This window comes from Canis lupus, chromosome 18, assembly GCF_011100685.1.
Source record: "Canis lupus familiaris isolate Mischka breed German Shepherd chromosome 18, alternate assembly UU_Cfam_GSD_1.0, whole genome shotgun sequence".
Classification (NCBI taxonomy): domain Eukaryota; kingdom Metazoa; phylum Chordata; class Mammalia; order Carnivora; family Canidae; genus Canis; species Canis lupus.
In genome coordinates, this window is record NC_049239.1 from 33394268 (window position 1) to 33409778 (window position 15511).

Genomic DNA, 15511 nt, shown 5'->3' on the forward strand with positions numbered 1-15511 from the left:
TAACACAAGGTGTTAGTAATGTACCCACTCACCTTCCTTTTTCAGCCATTTTACAATGTTTCCTTCTTCCATCGTAGGAGACAGTGATGGCATCAGTATCTTAATGGGATCAGCTGAAAATGAAGAAAAGTAAGATTAGCCACAAAAAAAGAATGTACCTCATGAGGCATCAATAAAAAGTTCAAATACATTAACATCAAATTCAGTTTGAGAAAGAAAATATTTCAAAATCTAAAAGACTCAAGTGGTCAAACTAAGCATCCAGTAAATAGTAAGGAAATGTAAAATTCTCATTTTTTTAAAAAGATTAAAACTCTTTTTGGAATACTTTCAATTTCTTTTTCATAGTTCCCCAATCCTCTACATGTATTTTCAAGCCAGATGCTTGTAAGATTAAAAAAAAAAAATGATTTATGTTTTACCTCCTTCTCCTTCACGGTTGTCACTGCAAAAAAATATTTACAAGGAACAAAGGAAAAGACAAATAAGAAAAAAAGAAAAACAACTAGGGTTCTGATAACCTACAACAAAGTAATCAAGATTAGACTTTAAGAAATTGATTGTATCTTTTATTTTCCTCTACTATTACACTATCCAAGTAGCAAAGGTTCTTGCCTTAAGTGTGAAAGATTTGCCTTGTTGAACAGGACCAGGCAAGCAAACCTGCATGGTTAAATTAATCTCAGATTGTGTTCCATACAACATTTCAACTGGAATCCAAAAAGGTAGACTCAAACCAGGGTGACCCCTCAGTGAAACACAGCTACTTTCTCCCTAGATATCAAAAAAAAAAAAAAAAAAAAAGCACACTCTAGATATTTGTCCAGATGTGCTTTCCCAACAGTTAGTTGTCCAGTGTCCAGGACCATACTCCAAGAGCACATAACTGGTATAACTCATAACTCATATAACATTTATACTAATAAAGCAATTAATAGCATATACCAGCTCCTTGCAGTAGTCACAGTAAAAAATTACAGTCCCTGAAACCTTCCACAGAACCTATTTATTCTCTCCTCAGATTATTCAACTCTCTGACCCAAAAAAAGCAAAACACTATATAGTACATCTAATATATTTCAAATGTGCAAGAGCACAGGATAGGGGTTCTTTTTTTCCCACTGACATTTTAGGGTTAAAAGCAAGGGAACTGACCACTAATGTTAGAGGAGGTTCAATATTTCCTTTGGGAAACTAAACTAATTTACAGTAACTTCAAGCAGAGAGTTCCAATGGCTTCATGGTAAAAGGAGTTCCATCTCCGAAACATTTGGAGAAAAGCTTCTATCCTCTCTCCACCACACACACAAACCTGAAATGAGAAGTCTTCTTCTCATTTTCTCTTAAGAACTGCCTGCCTTGGGGTGCCTGGGCAGCTCAGTTGGTTAAGGGTCTGCCTTCAGCTCAGGTCATGATCCCAGGGTCCTGGGATCCCTGCTCAGCAGGGAGTCTGCTTCTCCCTCTGCCTCTGACCCCCACCACCACACACATGCTCTTTCTCTAGCTTGCTCTCTCTCGTCAAGTAAATAAATACAGTCTTTAAAAAAAAAAAAAAAAAAATTGCCCCCCTTAAGGAACTTGCACTTTCCTTTCAGCTCTTCCATGCCCAAGGCATAAGGGGACCTGCCTTTCAAAGGAAGACAACAGGCCTACCTCTGTTCCTGCCATCAGGGCCCACCTGGTGTGAGGAAGCAATTCAGCTATGTGTGTTTGCTTTCTATACATAAACTGTCCTCAACAGAAGCTCAAACTCTAAAAATGGGATTATACTGGGAAGCCCAACTGTAAAAGGCCACAGATCTTCGTCACATCCTCTAATCCAACAAAACCATCACACTGAACTGTGACTTTGAGCTCCATCTGACTTTTCTGCCTCTCTCTCAATGAATATCAAACTCTAAGGACAGAAAAGTAGAATTATCACTCCTAATACCCCAAAATCGGTGGAGTCCAAACCAAATTCTAAGTCAACACATCTATTTCGTCAATGAGACAAGTACAAGCCACCAATTAAGGGCTTTGAATTCTTCTTGCCTAGCTCTCAAGGCTATACTCTACACACTGCACTACTTCTCACCATTAATTTATGATCCTTACAAATATGGACCCTTACAAATATGGATCATCAATTAATCACTGGTTATTCATAGTCAACACACCCAGAAATTCAAACACAGCAAATCCAGTATCTCAAGTCCATCTGAACATATCTTCAAATGTCCCAACAAACACTTTCCCTACCTTGTGCTCACAAAAATTCTTGTATTAAGAAACCACTTTTACTACTGACAATGAATATTTTGTATGTAGAGGAAAGCAGGTACTCATTAGGTGCATAATATCTTGAAAATAAGGGAGGAAAAACAGCCACAGTGACTTTCCTAATTCCTGATAAATCTTTAATTATTATCTATTAATAATTAACGTATTATCAATAAGCCATATTTAATATTAAAATCTGATTTATTGTTAAAACACAGTTATCACAGAAGAGACTGGTGAACATCGGCCATCAACTCCTGTGCTTTATGTCTCTCAAAAACTTTCTCGGGACGCCTGGGTGGCTCAGCGGTTGAGCGTCTGCCTTCAGCTCAGGGAGTATCCTGGGATCCTAGGATCGAGACCCACGTTGGGCTCCCTGCGAGAAGCCTGCTTCTCTCTAGTCTCTCATGAATAAATAAAATCTTAAAAAAAAAAAAAAAAAAAAACACTTTCTCAACAGTTTCATTTAATTTCCCAGCTACACCTAGTTGAAATTCAAACCATGACTGTAGTATGGCTTAAAAACATCTTCGCATTTTTTTCTTCAGTAAAATAAATCCTCATGGACTAAAATAGGCACATTAAATCCTGAATGAGTAGAAAAGAATGCAAACTACTATGCAAGACCTTGGTGCAGTGCCATCCATAGTGCAAGATTCCTAAGTGAATTAGAATTCAGGGATGTGCATTTTAGGAAAACACAACACACACAGGCAAACTTAACATTAGTGATGCATCTCCAAATCTGAACCATAACAAGCCTTTGCTTAATTACAAGAATTCTTAAAAAGTTCTCAAAGCCTGATAAACTAACCCCACTTAGAAATAATAAAATGAGCTTTCTTATCCTCTACATTATATGCCTCTTTCATTTTCTCATGGCTTGATGTAGAAAATAAAAACATTTACCTTCATCAAAAAAAAAAAAAAAAAAAACAAAAACATTTACCTTCAAAAGATTCAGCAAGTCCAAGCCTCCACACTTAATTTTTTTAAGCTCATACTGACAAATGGAGTTGAAAAAAAAAGCAAACAAAAAAATTACCTTCTTCTAGCACCATGATAAGAAGTCAACCTTTTTTGAAAAACACAGCTTCAAAAAAAGGCCCACTATATTCTTTGCATCAAAAAGTTCAAGGCTGGTGTTATGAGATAGAATATTTCATAATCACACACATATGAAATTTATATCAAATAGAGTTCTACTTTAAAGCAACAAAATAAATGAACTTCAATGATTTTATGTCCAGATTCCAATCTATGACAAACACTAAATCAAGTCTTTGAAAACAAAATCTCGTTTCAGTATTTTTATACCTTGGTTCCAGTTGCCATGATACAATTCATATTTATTTTATGATTCTATCTCTATTATAGTCTCTCACCTCTGAGACCTTCACTTTTCCATTATTCCTGACATTAAGGACTACATTATGAAACTTCTGTATTTATTAAGGATTATTTTCCAAATTACCACATCAAGAACTCAAAAATTTTCATATTTTAAAAATAAAAAGAACATAATCATTCCTCATACAGCCACCCTTCAAGGATGAATTGAAATTGCTTCTCTGAATAATGACAATAAAATATAAAAATTCTGTAATAGATCACTATCCTTACTCTGAAATGAAGGTGACAAAAACCAAAGAAAGACATTTTGGACATCTCTCTAATTTGGTACTATCTCTTGACTGATTACACTAGCTTACTATAGAAAGTAAAATGTGCAATGTAGTTTCTGATTAATCTAGCCAATCTACCCTCAGATTTTCATGCCAGAAAACCACTTCAAAACATAAACATTAGTTTACTAATAATAATGGTACATGTTGCATTCTAGTATATTCTCTTTTGACTGGAAGAGTATACATATATTTTCCAAATATATTTTTCTAGTGGGAAAGCAAGCATGCAATCAAATCAGCTTTGAGTGACAGGCTGAACAAAATTAATATCTCCCCCTTATAGCTGTTGTCAATTCTATTCAGATAGTATGGGCTTTTTTCTAGACTTCTTGGAACTTTGGCCTACACTTGGTATTTTTTATTTCGTTAGAAATTAAATATAACTTCCCTTTTCATTCCAGTAAGTAGTGCGTCCTACTATCTTCCTCCTGTCAAACTGAGGCAGCCTTGAAATGAGCACCAATTATATTTCCTACTAATAACTGAGGACAACTATGAATAAGAATAAAGGAAATGTGCTTTATTCTTCACGAATCATACCAGTTATTTCAATTAATACTCAAAAATACACTCCAATTTTAGTGAGAATTTACCTCTTTGGTAGTCATTTTAGTGTTAGTCTTTTATTCCTTTCTATGAAACTAACAAATTCATAGCTAATGGCTTACAAAGTCTGCCATTCTATAGTTAAAAATGTGTTTTAAAAATTTTAAGATGACTACAGCAATGTACATTTCCAGTTTATATTTAAAACAATGATTTGGGATCCCTGGGTGGCGCAGCGGTTTAGCGCCTGCCTTTGGCCCAGGGCGCGATCCTGGAGACCCGGGATCGAATCCCACATCGGGCTCCCGGTGCATGGAGCCTGCTTCTCCCTCTGCCTGTGTCTCTGCCTCTCTCTCTCTCTGTGTGGCTATCATAAATAAATAAAAATTAAAAAAAAAAAAAAATAAAAAAAAAAAAATAAAACAATGATTTTTAAAAGTAGAGTCTCAAAAGTCACTAAAACTGTCCTAATCTTTTTCGTTCTTCAACAGAATGACACAATTAACATTTTTTGCTTTGTGTATTGCTGCTCTCCTTGTACTATCACGCACACAAGCTATCTACCAGTCATTGAATTTTCTGTTTCTCAAAGCAATTTCTACATTTCTCCAAATCTGCTCTTTTAATCTTTCTGCAGAATACTTCTGTCTTCAACTTCAAATATATTAATCTAATTCTACTTCTTGTCCCCAAAAGAACTTTTATCCTATGAATAAAACACTCATACTTCAGTAAAATCAATTATACCAAAGCTTTAAATTGATGATCTATATATACATCAATTCTAAAAGATCTCCAGATTAAAAAAAAAAAAATCAACATAAGCAAACTCTTAAAATACAAAAGCAGAACAGACTGCTTTATGGTTAATATGAAGCAGATCTAGTTCTATCACTGTGACTAAAATAAAGGAAATTCATCAGTTTACATGTGACACCACTTGAGCATCAGGCTCTCTAGTCCATTTATACGACTATTACTCAAATACACAAAAAATTCTGGACAGACCAAGTGAAGAAGTAAATTATACAATATTTTCTTAGTGTGCCTCTCTATTCTTCACATTAATTTGCTTCTTCACTAATAGGGAGAGATGCTACTCATTCAATCACCTTTCTTTCCAATGCCAGAACTCATTAAATATAACTAATCTTTAAAATATCTGTCAAAAATAAAACAATCCTGCCATCTGCAGGCTGGAGGAAATAAAGCACAATGAAGTACAAGTAATTTAAAAATCATCACCAGGGCCCAAAAATAGTATTAACACTGATCTTTGAATAAAGGTGGCTAAAGCAAATTTTTTAAAAAATGAGTGCTTGTCACATGTCTTCTTTATTCAAACAGTGATTTTGGTGTAGTACCAGCATAAGAATAAATTAAAATGTCAAAGGACTGCAGAAAATACATGGCTAATAATAGTTTGTAAAAATAGCATTTACAGCTCCTACCATGGTAAAACGTAGCCCACAAACAGTATATATGGCATAATCCATTTCCTACCTGCTTAGCTTGTACACACACAAAGACTGAAAGGATATCCTCCAAAATGGCAAAAGTGGTTCTCTGGTTGGTGATATTATATAAGTGCTTTTTATTTCTTTTATTTCTTACAATGTACATTGTAACAAAAAGTCAGTCAGTCTCAAAACATTAGCTATTTGTTACTGACAGGTGGCACAGAAAAGGTGAAGCGGGTGGACTCTGCAGATACCCAGAGTTGGCTAGATGGATCATAATATCCCGCTTTACAACTCCTTCCTCAAGTAATGGAAGACTGAATCAGTTCCTTTCAAATCCCCCGCCTAAAGGTGAAGGTTTCCTTTCTACTCTACTCTCTCCTTTACCTAATCCCGCCTCATTCTCACAGCTGCTCTAAGTCTTGATCTGCTTTAACTGTAGTACACATCTGAAAGCCAAACTCTCATTAAAATCATCAGCAAATGTACCTTCAGCGGTGCTGTCAGAACATTCTCTACCAAAGCTGAGGAGCCAATTAGGTCTGAGCTCCTGTTATCCTAGCCCCAGACCAATAGGAGGCCGGAATCTTGACCTCAAAAGGATTATGGTTTAAAGGGTCAGTCAAGATATACACACATGTACTAGAGGGTAGTAGACAGAAATGCCCTAGGAACACTGCAGAGGATTGAGAGCTGAATACTAGCTGATCAAGAAAGGAAAAAAAAAATCTGTGCTAGTATCACTTCATACGCATTAGAAGGGCTATCATCAAAAAAAACAGAAAACAAGTGTTGGCAAGATGTGGAGAAATTAGAAACCTTGCACGTTGTTGGTGGGGAAAGTGAAATGGTACAGCTGCTATGGAAAACAATGATTCCTCCGTGAATGAAACATGCCATTACCATTTTATCCAGGCCTCCCATGTCTGGGTATATACCCAAAAGAACTGAAAGCAGGAACTTGAACAGATATTTGTACACCCATGTTCACAGAGGCATTATTTGTCACAGCCAAAAGGTAGAAGCAACCCAAATGTCCAACAACAGATGAATGGATTAACAAAATGTGGTAGATACATTCAATGAAACATGATTCCACCTTAAAAAGGAATGAAATTCAAATACCTGCAACAAAACGGAGGAACCCTAGTGAAATAAGCTAAACACAAAAAGACCAATGTTACAGGATTCTACCCATAGGAAGTACTCAGGATATGCAAGTTCCATAGTGACAGAAAGTAGAATGGTGGTCACCTGGGGCTGGGGAGAGAGGGGGAAAGGGGATGTATTAGGGGATACGGAGTTTCAGTTTGGGTGGTGAAAAAGTTCTACAGGTAGATGGTGATGATGGTTGCACAGCAATGTAAATGTATTTAATGCTATGGAACTGAATGTATAAAAATAATTAAAATCATGAATTTTATGTATATTTTGCCACAATAATTTTAAAAATTTGTGCTAGGCAAAGAGAACAAGGTGAGGGAATGAGCAGATATTCCAGATGAGGGGAACATCATTTGCAAAGAAGGTGAGAATTATAGTTCAGTTTAGCTGGAGAGTAAAATATAATGCAAATGAAAAGTGAGCAGGTAAATTAAAAAATATGTTGGGACTACTACCTTATAGTAGTCTATAGTACCTTACAGTACTGTACAGTACTTAACCTTAATACCTCATTAATGGGTTTGATGCTGTTTAAACAGCAATGGAAAGCCACAAAAAAATTTTTTTTTTTTTTGTTAAGATTTTATTTATTTCTTCATGATAGTCACACAGAGAGAGACAGAGAGGCAGAGACACAGGCAGAGGGAGAAGTAGGCTCCATGCAGGGAGCCCAACGTGGGATTCGATCCCGGGTCTCCAGGATCGCGCTCTGGGCCAAAGGCAGGCGCCAAACTGCTGAGCCACCCAGGGATCCCTGCTGTGCCACCCAGGGATCCCCCACAAAAAATTTTTTGAGCAAGAGAAGTGACCACAATTAAAAACAGAACTTGCTTGCATTTCTGTATAAACAACTAATGTTCACAAATTTATAATTTACAGGAAAAAAAAAAAACTGCACATGCTTTGAGACAGTCGCAACTATAAGCTTCACAGAAGAATTGAAATAAAGGATTTTAAGTACAAAGTGAAGCTACCCATGACTTTGTTACCTATTCTTCTCTATCCACTTAGACTATTTGAGAGATTGAAAAGGCACCTAGGATCTTCCATTAGATCTTCCAAATGTTAGGCTTTACTTCTAGCAGTGGTAGAGAGAAATGAGAGACATTTCTGGAAGATCATTTCATGACACAGGAGTGAAGTAGAGAAGGAGAAAGACAAGGAGATCGGTTTGTTCATTTATTCAACAAATACTTATTCAGCGCCTACCAGGTGTTGGGTGTTCTTCCAGAGGTTGGAGATAGCAAAAGTGAATAAAAACAGGCAAAACCCCTTCCTTCATGGAGTTGACATTCTAAGAGGGGAAACAGAAAATAAATATGACATGTCTGGCAGTAGTAAGGAGTAAGAAAAGAAAGGCAGGTAAGAGGACACAGTGATAGTGGAAGAACTATTTTATCAGTTAACCAGAGGAGGCCTCCTTTAATAAAGTGAGCAGAGCTGAATGGAGAATGCCATCCCTGGATCTGACAGAAGAGCTTTCTAAACAGAGGAAAAAAGCAAGCACAAAGAATGAGCAGAGTATGCCTGGTATGTCTCAAACACGGAGGAAGCCAGCATATGGGAGTAGAGTCAGCAAGTGAGGACAAGTGTTGTGAGGTCAGAGCTGAGGCTGGGGGAGTGGAGGGTTCCTGTCATATGGGGCCTTGTAAACTACAGTCAGGACTTCAGATCTCATTCTGAGTTTACGGAGAAGTCCTGGAGGGTTTTTAGCAGAGAACTGACATGATCTGATTTATAATTTAAAAAAGTACTCTGGATGGCTCAGTTGGTTCAGTGTCCGACTCTTGATCGCAGCTCAGGTTTTGATCTCAGGGTGCTGGGTTCAAGCCTTGTGTTGGGCTCCACACTGGGCATGGATCCTACTTAAAAAAAAAAAAAAAGGCAGCAGCACTCAAAGCTGTACAGGGAACAGTCTGTACTGGGCCAAGGGTGATGATGGTAGAGATCTGTAAGATCCGTACTGGGACACTCCTGCAATAATCTAGAATAGAGGTTGTGGTAGCTTGGACCAGGCGAGTTGGTGAGGAGTGGTCACATTACATTTAAAAAGTAAAACCAACAGGAATTTCTGATAGACTGGATGCACCATATGAAAGTCAGGAGTCAGGGATGACTCTAATGAGCACACGTGAAATAACAAAAAACAAAATGAGATGCCACAGCTCCAAAAAGAAAATCTTTCTTCCTATCAAAAGTGCCCAAAGAGCCTTATAAACTATGTAGACTTGATTCTCAAATGCATACAGAAAAATCCCATTAAACACCAGGTCAGTTATTTAGACCCTGTGCTTACTCTTGGGCACAGCACTACTAGCCTTGGGCCACAATCCAGGGAAACTACACTTGCTTCTTCCAAGAATAAAAAATTATACTCTCTCTTTTCCCCCATCTCAGCATAAGAACCATCATATTTATAAACAATACAGTACTTGGTTGCTTCAGCACTCACCTGAAGTATAAAGTACAATGACTGAAAGGTGTGAGTCAGGAGGGTAGGGAAAAGATCTCCCATTTGCCGTTCTAGAACTACTTGTCAGCTTTCCTGATACCACTGTGTGTACTTCATCAACAGGCTTGCTTGTGCTCAGGCTTCCACCTGGGTTTAGCCAATGGGCAGCATAAGCAGGAGATGGGAGAAAGGAGAGGGAGGTCAGGGAATTTATTTCCCCAGCTCACTCCCTGTGGGGTCACCCTGGCTGTTGGATCCTTTAACTGAAGGATACCCCTCCACTACAGGTCCTGCCCACAGGCTCCATCCTTTCTAGCTCTGGCGACTGCTCCCTTCCCATGCCTCTTCATGCCTGGGAGTGGGGACAGCATCTTGCTCTAAATACCCCTTAGTACAGCATCATCTCTACAGCCTGAATTCACAGAAAGTTGTCAGTAAGTTCTCCCCAAATTACCCATTTTTTGACTGCCATCTATTCTCTGCCAGGCCCTACAGAAAGACTCAGAAGGGTAGCACTTAAGTAATGAGAAAAATTTCAAACCACAGGGGAGGTCAGTCCATTTGACAAAATAGTATAAATCCAGATTTTCAAATTACTGTCTTTATATAAATGTATTTTCTAGCCATTTGTTTATAATAGGAATCCCTACACAAAATCATACATTTCTTGTTCTCAGATATGGTAAATATCCTTGCAAAGAAGCACTATTTTCCACAGGAAATGACAGAAATGTTTATGGAAATAGCCTGGAGACTAGGCAGTGTTTATAGATAAATTACAGGGAGACCCAGGAGTTTCCTGGAACTACATAGAAAATTTTGCATGTACACATTCTTCTCAGAGAGTGGTAGAGCTTTTATCAGTTTTCAAATAGATTGGTGCCCCCAAAAAAACCAGCACTAGAGATTGCCAAAGAAGCTCTCCTGAATTATAAATATGCCAACCTGAATTCTTCCGTAAAATGTTTCATGTAATACAAGAAAGCCCTTGATTGCAGTAAAGTATTGAGCAGATCACTAGCTATAGTAAATGTACTGCCTACCAAGTAAAAGATAAAATAAAATAAAATCACCATTCCTTCCATTTTGTTTAAGGAGTTTGCTGATTCTTTCATACACTTAGTATCCAATGGTGCATCTGGAAGGAGGCTGGCCAGAACTGTCGGTAGCCAATGGTGTAGAACTACTTCCTCTAAGTGTGAGAAACCAAACACGACAGAAGAGGTTTCAGCTTCCAATACCGGTCTTCTCACTATTAAATTATAAAATTAAAATTCTACTTGAATCCATTTATTCTGCAATATTGGAACAGGACAAAAAGAAATCACCACTCGAGTCTAGCAAAAAAAAAAAAAAAAAAAAATCAACACATGCCTAAGTTTGGGGGTTTACACATTTTGCTGAAAAGGCAAATGAAATGAAGCTCAAGACAACAAGGCACACTTACAAATATAGGTGGCCCACAAACAACACGTGTTTGAGCTCTGCAGATCCACTTAATTGCAGGTTTTTAAAAAATAAGTATATTGGGAAATTTTTTGTAGATTTGCAATAATTTGAAAAAACTCAGAGACAAACCACATAGCCTAACCAAAAAATTTAAGAAAAAGTTAGGTATATAAGAATACAGTATATGATACACATAACATACAAAATATATCTTCATCAATTTTATGTTTTCAGTAAGGCTTCTGGTCAACAGTAGGCTACTGGTACTTAAGTTTTCGGGCAGTCAAAAATTATCCACAGATCTACAGTAGAAAATTATACATGGTCAATGCCTCTAACCCCCATGTTGTTCCAAGGTCAACTGTATATCAATTAGAAACTTACAGATGGGAGGGCATTAACACATGCTCTAACTCTCTTAAATGGTTCCACCACCCTTTATACACAGTTCAGAATTTAAACTGTTCTTAAAAACTTACAATTATCAGATTATCACAACTATCACTGAAATACTATTTCATAATGCATGTTACTAAAATGTTTCATTTCATTAAAAAAAAAAAAAAAGCTGTTCACATAGAATATATACATGGTGAACAAAGCTTCACCATGCTGACACTGTTCTGCTGATGGCTATGGCTCAGCCACCACAGACACTGAGGTAGACTGGGATTGAGGAAACAGGCTTCGGTGTCAGGCAGCACTGGGCTGAAATTGTTCTATGTTCTATCATCAGAGCACAGCTTTGGTGGCTGGGAGGACTAAACAAGCTGTCATGTAAAGTGCTGAGAAGGAAGGGTACATGGTACATCCTTAGTGGTCAGTACCATTTGTTACAGTCAAACCCTCTCCCCCAACTTCTTTCTTGCCAGAAAAGATCAAATTTTATTCAGTGGTATACCTTTCTTGTGAACACGTGCTCTGAGTTAGTGACCCCATTGCCCAGTGTCTTAGTCCCTTCAGAATGCGGTAACAAAATACTTGGTGGCTTATAATTATACAACATTTATTTCTTACAGTTCTGGAGGCTGGGAAGTATAAGATCATGATGCTGGCAGATGTGGTGCGGTGGCTGATGAGGGTCCACTTCCTAATTCACAGATGGTGCTAAGTACAGGGCATAGGTCATTGTTTATGAAAATGCTGCCAATACACACCATTTAAGGAAACCAAAACTCCAAGGGTGACTCCCATGGGCAGACTTTAAGATCCTGGATGGATGGATGAAAGTAGAATTTTTTCAGTAAGTGCACTTAATTCATATAGTCTACGGATTACCAAATAGTTGCTTCATTTTATGAAACTACAATTTCTACCAAGCTCAGAGAAAAATGAGCCAACACCATGTAATTCAAGTAGCTCAAGGACTGCCACATGTATTCACCATGGCAAAACAAAAACCTGTACGTGAAAAGTCAGGAAACAAACTTGGATTCACATTAGGGAAAAAAACCCACAAAACGAAACAGGATGTTTCGACACCAACAACAGCTACTGAGGTAGGGAAAATAATACCCTTGCGTCCCCGCTCAGCACCCCTGAAGATGTCCCACATCCTAACATCCAGAACTTGTAAATATGTTATGTTACGTGGCAAGGGGGAATTAAGGTTGAAGAAGGAAATAGGTTGCTTAAAGAATAGGTGTTGAGATGGGGAAAAGAATCCTGGTGGGCCCAATGTAATCACCAGGATTCTTATACATGAGAGGAGGAACTAGGAAACTAAGACGGCTCCCCTGGGATGGTGTCCTCCCTCTAGCAGATGACATTCGGGCGGAGTTAGATATGCTGCTCATGGTGTGCAGGAAAGGAGGTAAAATGTCATGATGCTTCAAATGAGGATTGCCTAAGTGAGTTTCCATTTTCCTTTAAACTGGTTCTAAAGAAAACCCCTGAAACTGCATACACTTTTTTGTCTGTCCCTTTTTCTGTAGAGAGGGTCTAAGGCATTCAAAGATTCTCTAAAGAATCTGTTTTACAAACAAGGTTAAGAGCACTCTTGTTAATGCAAATTGGGGTAGCCACTCTGGAAAACAGTATGGAGATTCCTCAAAAAGTCAAAAAAATAGAACTACCCTGACTCAGCAATTGCACTACTATGTATTTACCCAAAGGATACAAAAATGCAGATTTGAAGGGGCGCATGCATACTCATGTTTACAACAACAATAATCAACAATAGCCAAAGCATGGAAAGAGCCCAAATATCCACTGCCTGACAAATGGATAAAGATGTTTTATATATATATGTATATATGTCATGGAATATTATTACTCAGCCATTAAAAAGAAATCTTGCCATTTGCAACTATGCGGGTGGAGCTAGAGTGTATTATGCTAAGTGAATTAAGTCAGTTCTATAAAGATAAATACCGTATGATTTCATTCATATGTGGAATTTAAGAATCAGAATGGATGAACACATTGGAATGAAAAAAAAAAAAAAAGAGAGGGAAACAAACCATAAGAGACTCTAGAGAACAAACTGAGGGTTGATGGAGGGAGGTGGGTAGAAGATGGGGTAAATGGATGATGGGTATTAAGAAGGACACTTGTTATGATGAGTGCTGGGTGTTATACGTAAATGACAATTCACTGAATTCTGCTCCTGAAACCAATATTACACTATAGGTTAACTATCTAGAATTTAAATAAAAATTTGAATAAAAAAAAATACTCTTCCTAAATTATTCCCAACACTGAGCTTTTACCGTTTCATGATTTTCTAAGGTGGTGAGTCTCAAGGGGTAGCCCATCAGGCACCAACACAAAAACATCAAGACTCTCCAAAGGTTGTAAAATGACGATGGCTGAGCTCCACCAGGGACCAAGTATCTGGGAGCTGGAGGAAAGCTCAATATTTAATAAAATGGGGAAAGGCAATAACAGGGAATTCTACACACGGTCAAAGTACTACTACTCCAAGAGATATTTTTTAATGAAAAATTAAGCTGAAGAAACTGAAATAAATTGCTCCCATTACCAAATCTTAAAATCTCAGGGCACCCATCTCACCATGCGACTCTGTGTAACTGATATTTATCTATCTATCTATCTATCTATCTATCTATTTTCTGAGCCTCAGGTAGCTCACAGTATGTAAGGCATGCCTAGTGCACCTGATTTTTTTTTTTTTATATTAAAATTCGTACTGCGGGGACGCCTGGGTGGCTCAGCAGTTAAAGTGTCTTGCCTTCAGCTCAGGGCGTGATCCTGGGGTCCCGGGAACGAGTCCTGCGTGGGGCTCCCTGCATGGAGCCTGCTTCTTCCTCTGCCTGTGTCTCTGCCTCTCTCTCTGGGTCTCTCATGAATAAATAAAATATATAAAAAAAAAAAAAAATTTTCGTACTGCGGAGTGCCAGGATGGTTGGCATGTAATACATCACACAGACACAAAAAATGTCAGCCATATCCCCTGCCCACATGTGAAAATAAAAATAAAAATAAAAAAATAATAATGACGATGATGGCCTAATAATGAGGATGAGGATGATGCCCGGTATTCTATACTGTTAAATACTAAAAGGCTTCTGTTAATAGCGTTCGTGTCGTTACTTAATGCCAATTTTCTATGATGACTTCCCCTCCTAAATTTCCACTCTTTCAGGCGCACGCTTCTCCCTAAAGCATCCTTCCGGACCCCTGTCGGGTGACGCCGCGGGCACCTGCAAATTAAGTCGGCGGCGAGTGGTCGCCCGGGGCAACCCGAGGGGCCTGGAAGGGAAGACGTCCCCATGGAAACGGGCCCAGAGGACCGCGACGAGCGGCTCCCGGGGGCTTCCGAACCCCAGCAACCTCGGGCAGCGGGACAGCTCTCGGGGGGCCGGAGGCGAGGCTGGGAAGTGGCTCGACAAGAAAAGCACACCTAGGGCTTCGTCTCCGCGCGGCGCAGGTCACACACACCCCGGGGCAAGGTCACCGAGAAGCCCTCCGACCGGGGGCCCGGGGGCGGACTCCGCTCCCCCGCGGCCAAGCCCCGCGGACCCCGTCCCCGAGAAGAGGCCCCGGCATCACACACCCAGCTGGGCCCCGAACCGAAGAGCCCCCGACCCACAGGCCCGTTACTCCGCTGCCCAGAAGACGGGCGACCCCGACCACTCACCCCGCAGCCGCTGCGTGCTGTGAAGCCATCTCCAACTGGCCCCGCGGCCGAGAGGCCACCCAGAAGCGCCCCTCGCCAGCGCCAGTCTCCGGCATCCGCCGAAGCCCAGGAGGTAGCGCAGCCCCCGAGGGTCACAGCCCAGCCTCCAGGAGGCCGCCATCTTCCCGGCCGCGTCGCGGGCTGCCCGCCGCGGAGCCTGATCGCCCAGTCGTCAAGGCCCTCCCAGGCCCCGCCCCCTGTCATGTTGGCCACGCCCCCGGGCTCCGGCGGTGCCTGCAGAGGCGCGAGGCCCCCCTTAGTCCCGCCCCCACCCCGTTGGCCCCGCCCCCCGCCCGGATGTCCGGTCCGCGAGGCCCTCCGAGCCCCGCCTTCCGCCGTGTCTGCCCCG

The 15511-nt window shown here is 39.9% G+C and overlaps 1 protein-coding gene and 1 long non-coding RNA gene across 6 annotated transcripts in view; one reads left to right on the forward strand and one right to left on the reverse strand.

Moving 5' to 3' along the window:
• PDHX (pyruvate dehydrogenase complex component X) overlaps positions 1–15326 on the reverse strand; it is a 64513-nt gene extending 49187 nt beyond the window's left edge. Inside the window, exons 1-4 of one of the 4 annotated variants that reach the window (XM_038563037.1) lie at positions 12179–12230; positions 10646–10824; positions 8330–8414; positions 33–113 (exon numbers count right to left, since the gene is read on the reverse strand). In XM_038563037.1, coding sequence (XP_038418965.1) covers positions 33–113; positions 8330–8414; positions 10646–10824; positions 12179–12215 — 382 coding nt within the window. In that variant the 5' untranslated portion in view covers positions 12216–12230. Of the gene's footprint in view, positions 1–32; positions 114–8329; positions 8415–8874; positions 8913–10645; positions 10825–12038; positions 12231–15123 lie in introns of those variants that run through there. The other 3 variants (XM_038563039.1, XM_038563040.1, XM_038563038.1) reach the window with 3 other exon arrangements.
• LOC111090943 overlaps positions 1–15420 on the forward strand; it is a 52337-nt gene extending 36917 nt beyond the window's left edge. Inside the window, exon 4 of one of the 2 annotated variants that reach the window (XR_005373374.1) lies at positions 14629–15420. This is a non-coding gene — a long non-coding RNA (uncharacterized LOC111090943). Of the gene's footprint in view, positions 1–10667; positions 10813–14628 lie in introns of those variants that run through there. The other variant, XR_005373373.1, reaches the window with a different exon arrangement.
• The last annotated feature ends 91 nt before the right edge of the window (positions 15421–15511 follow it).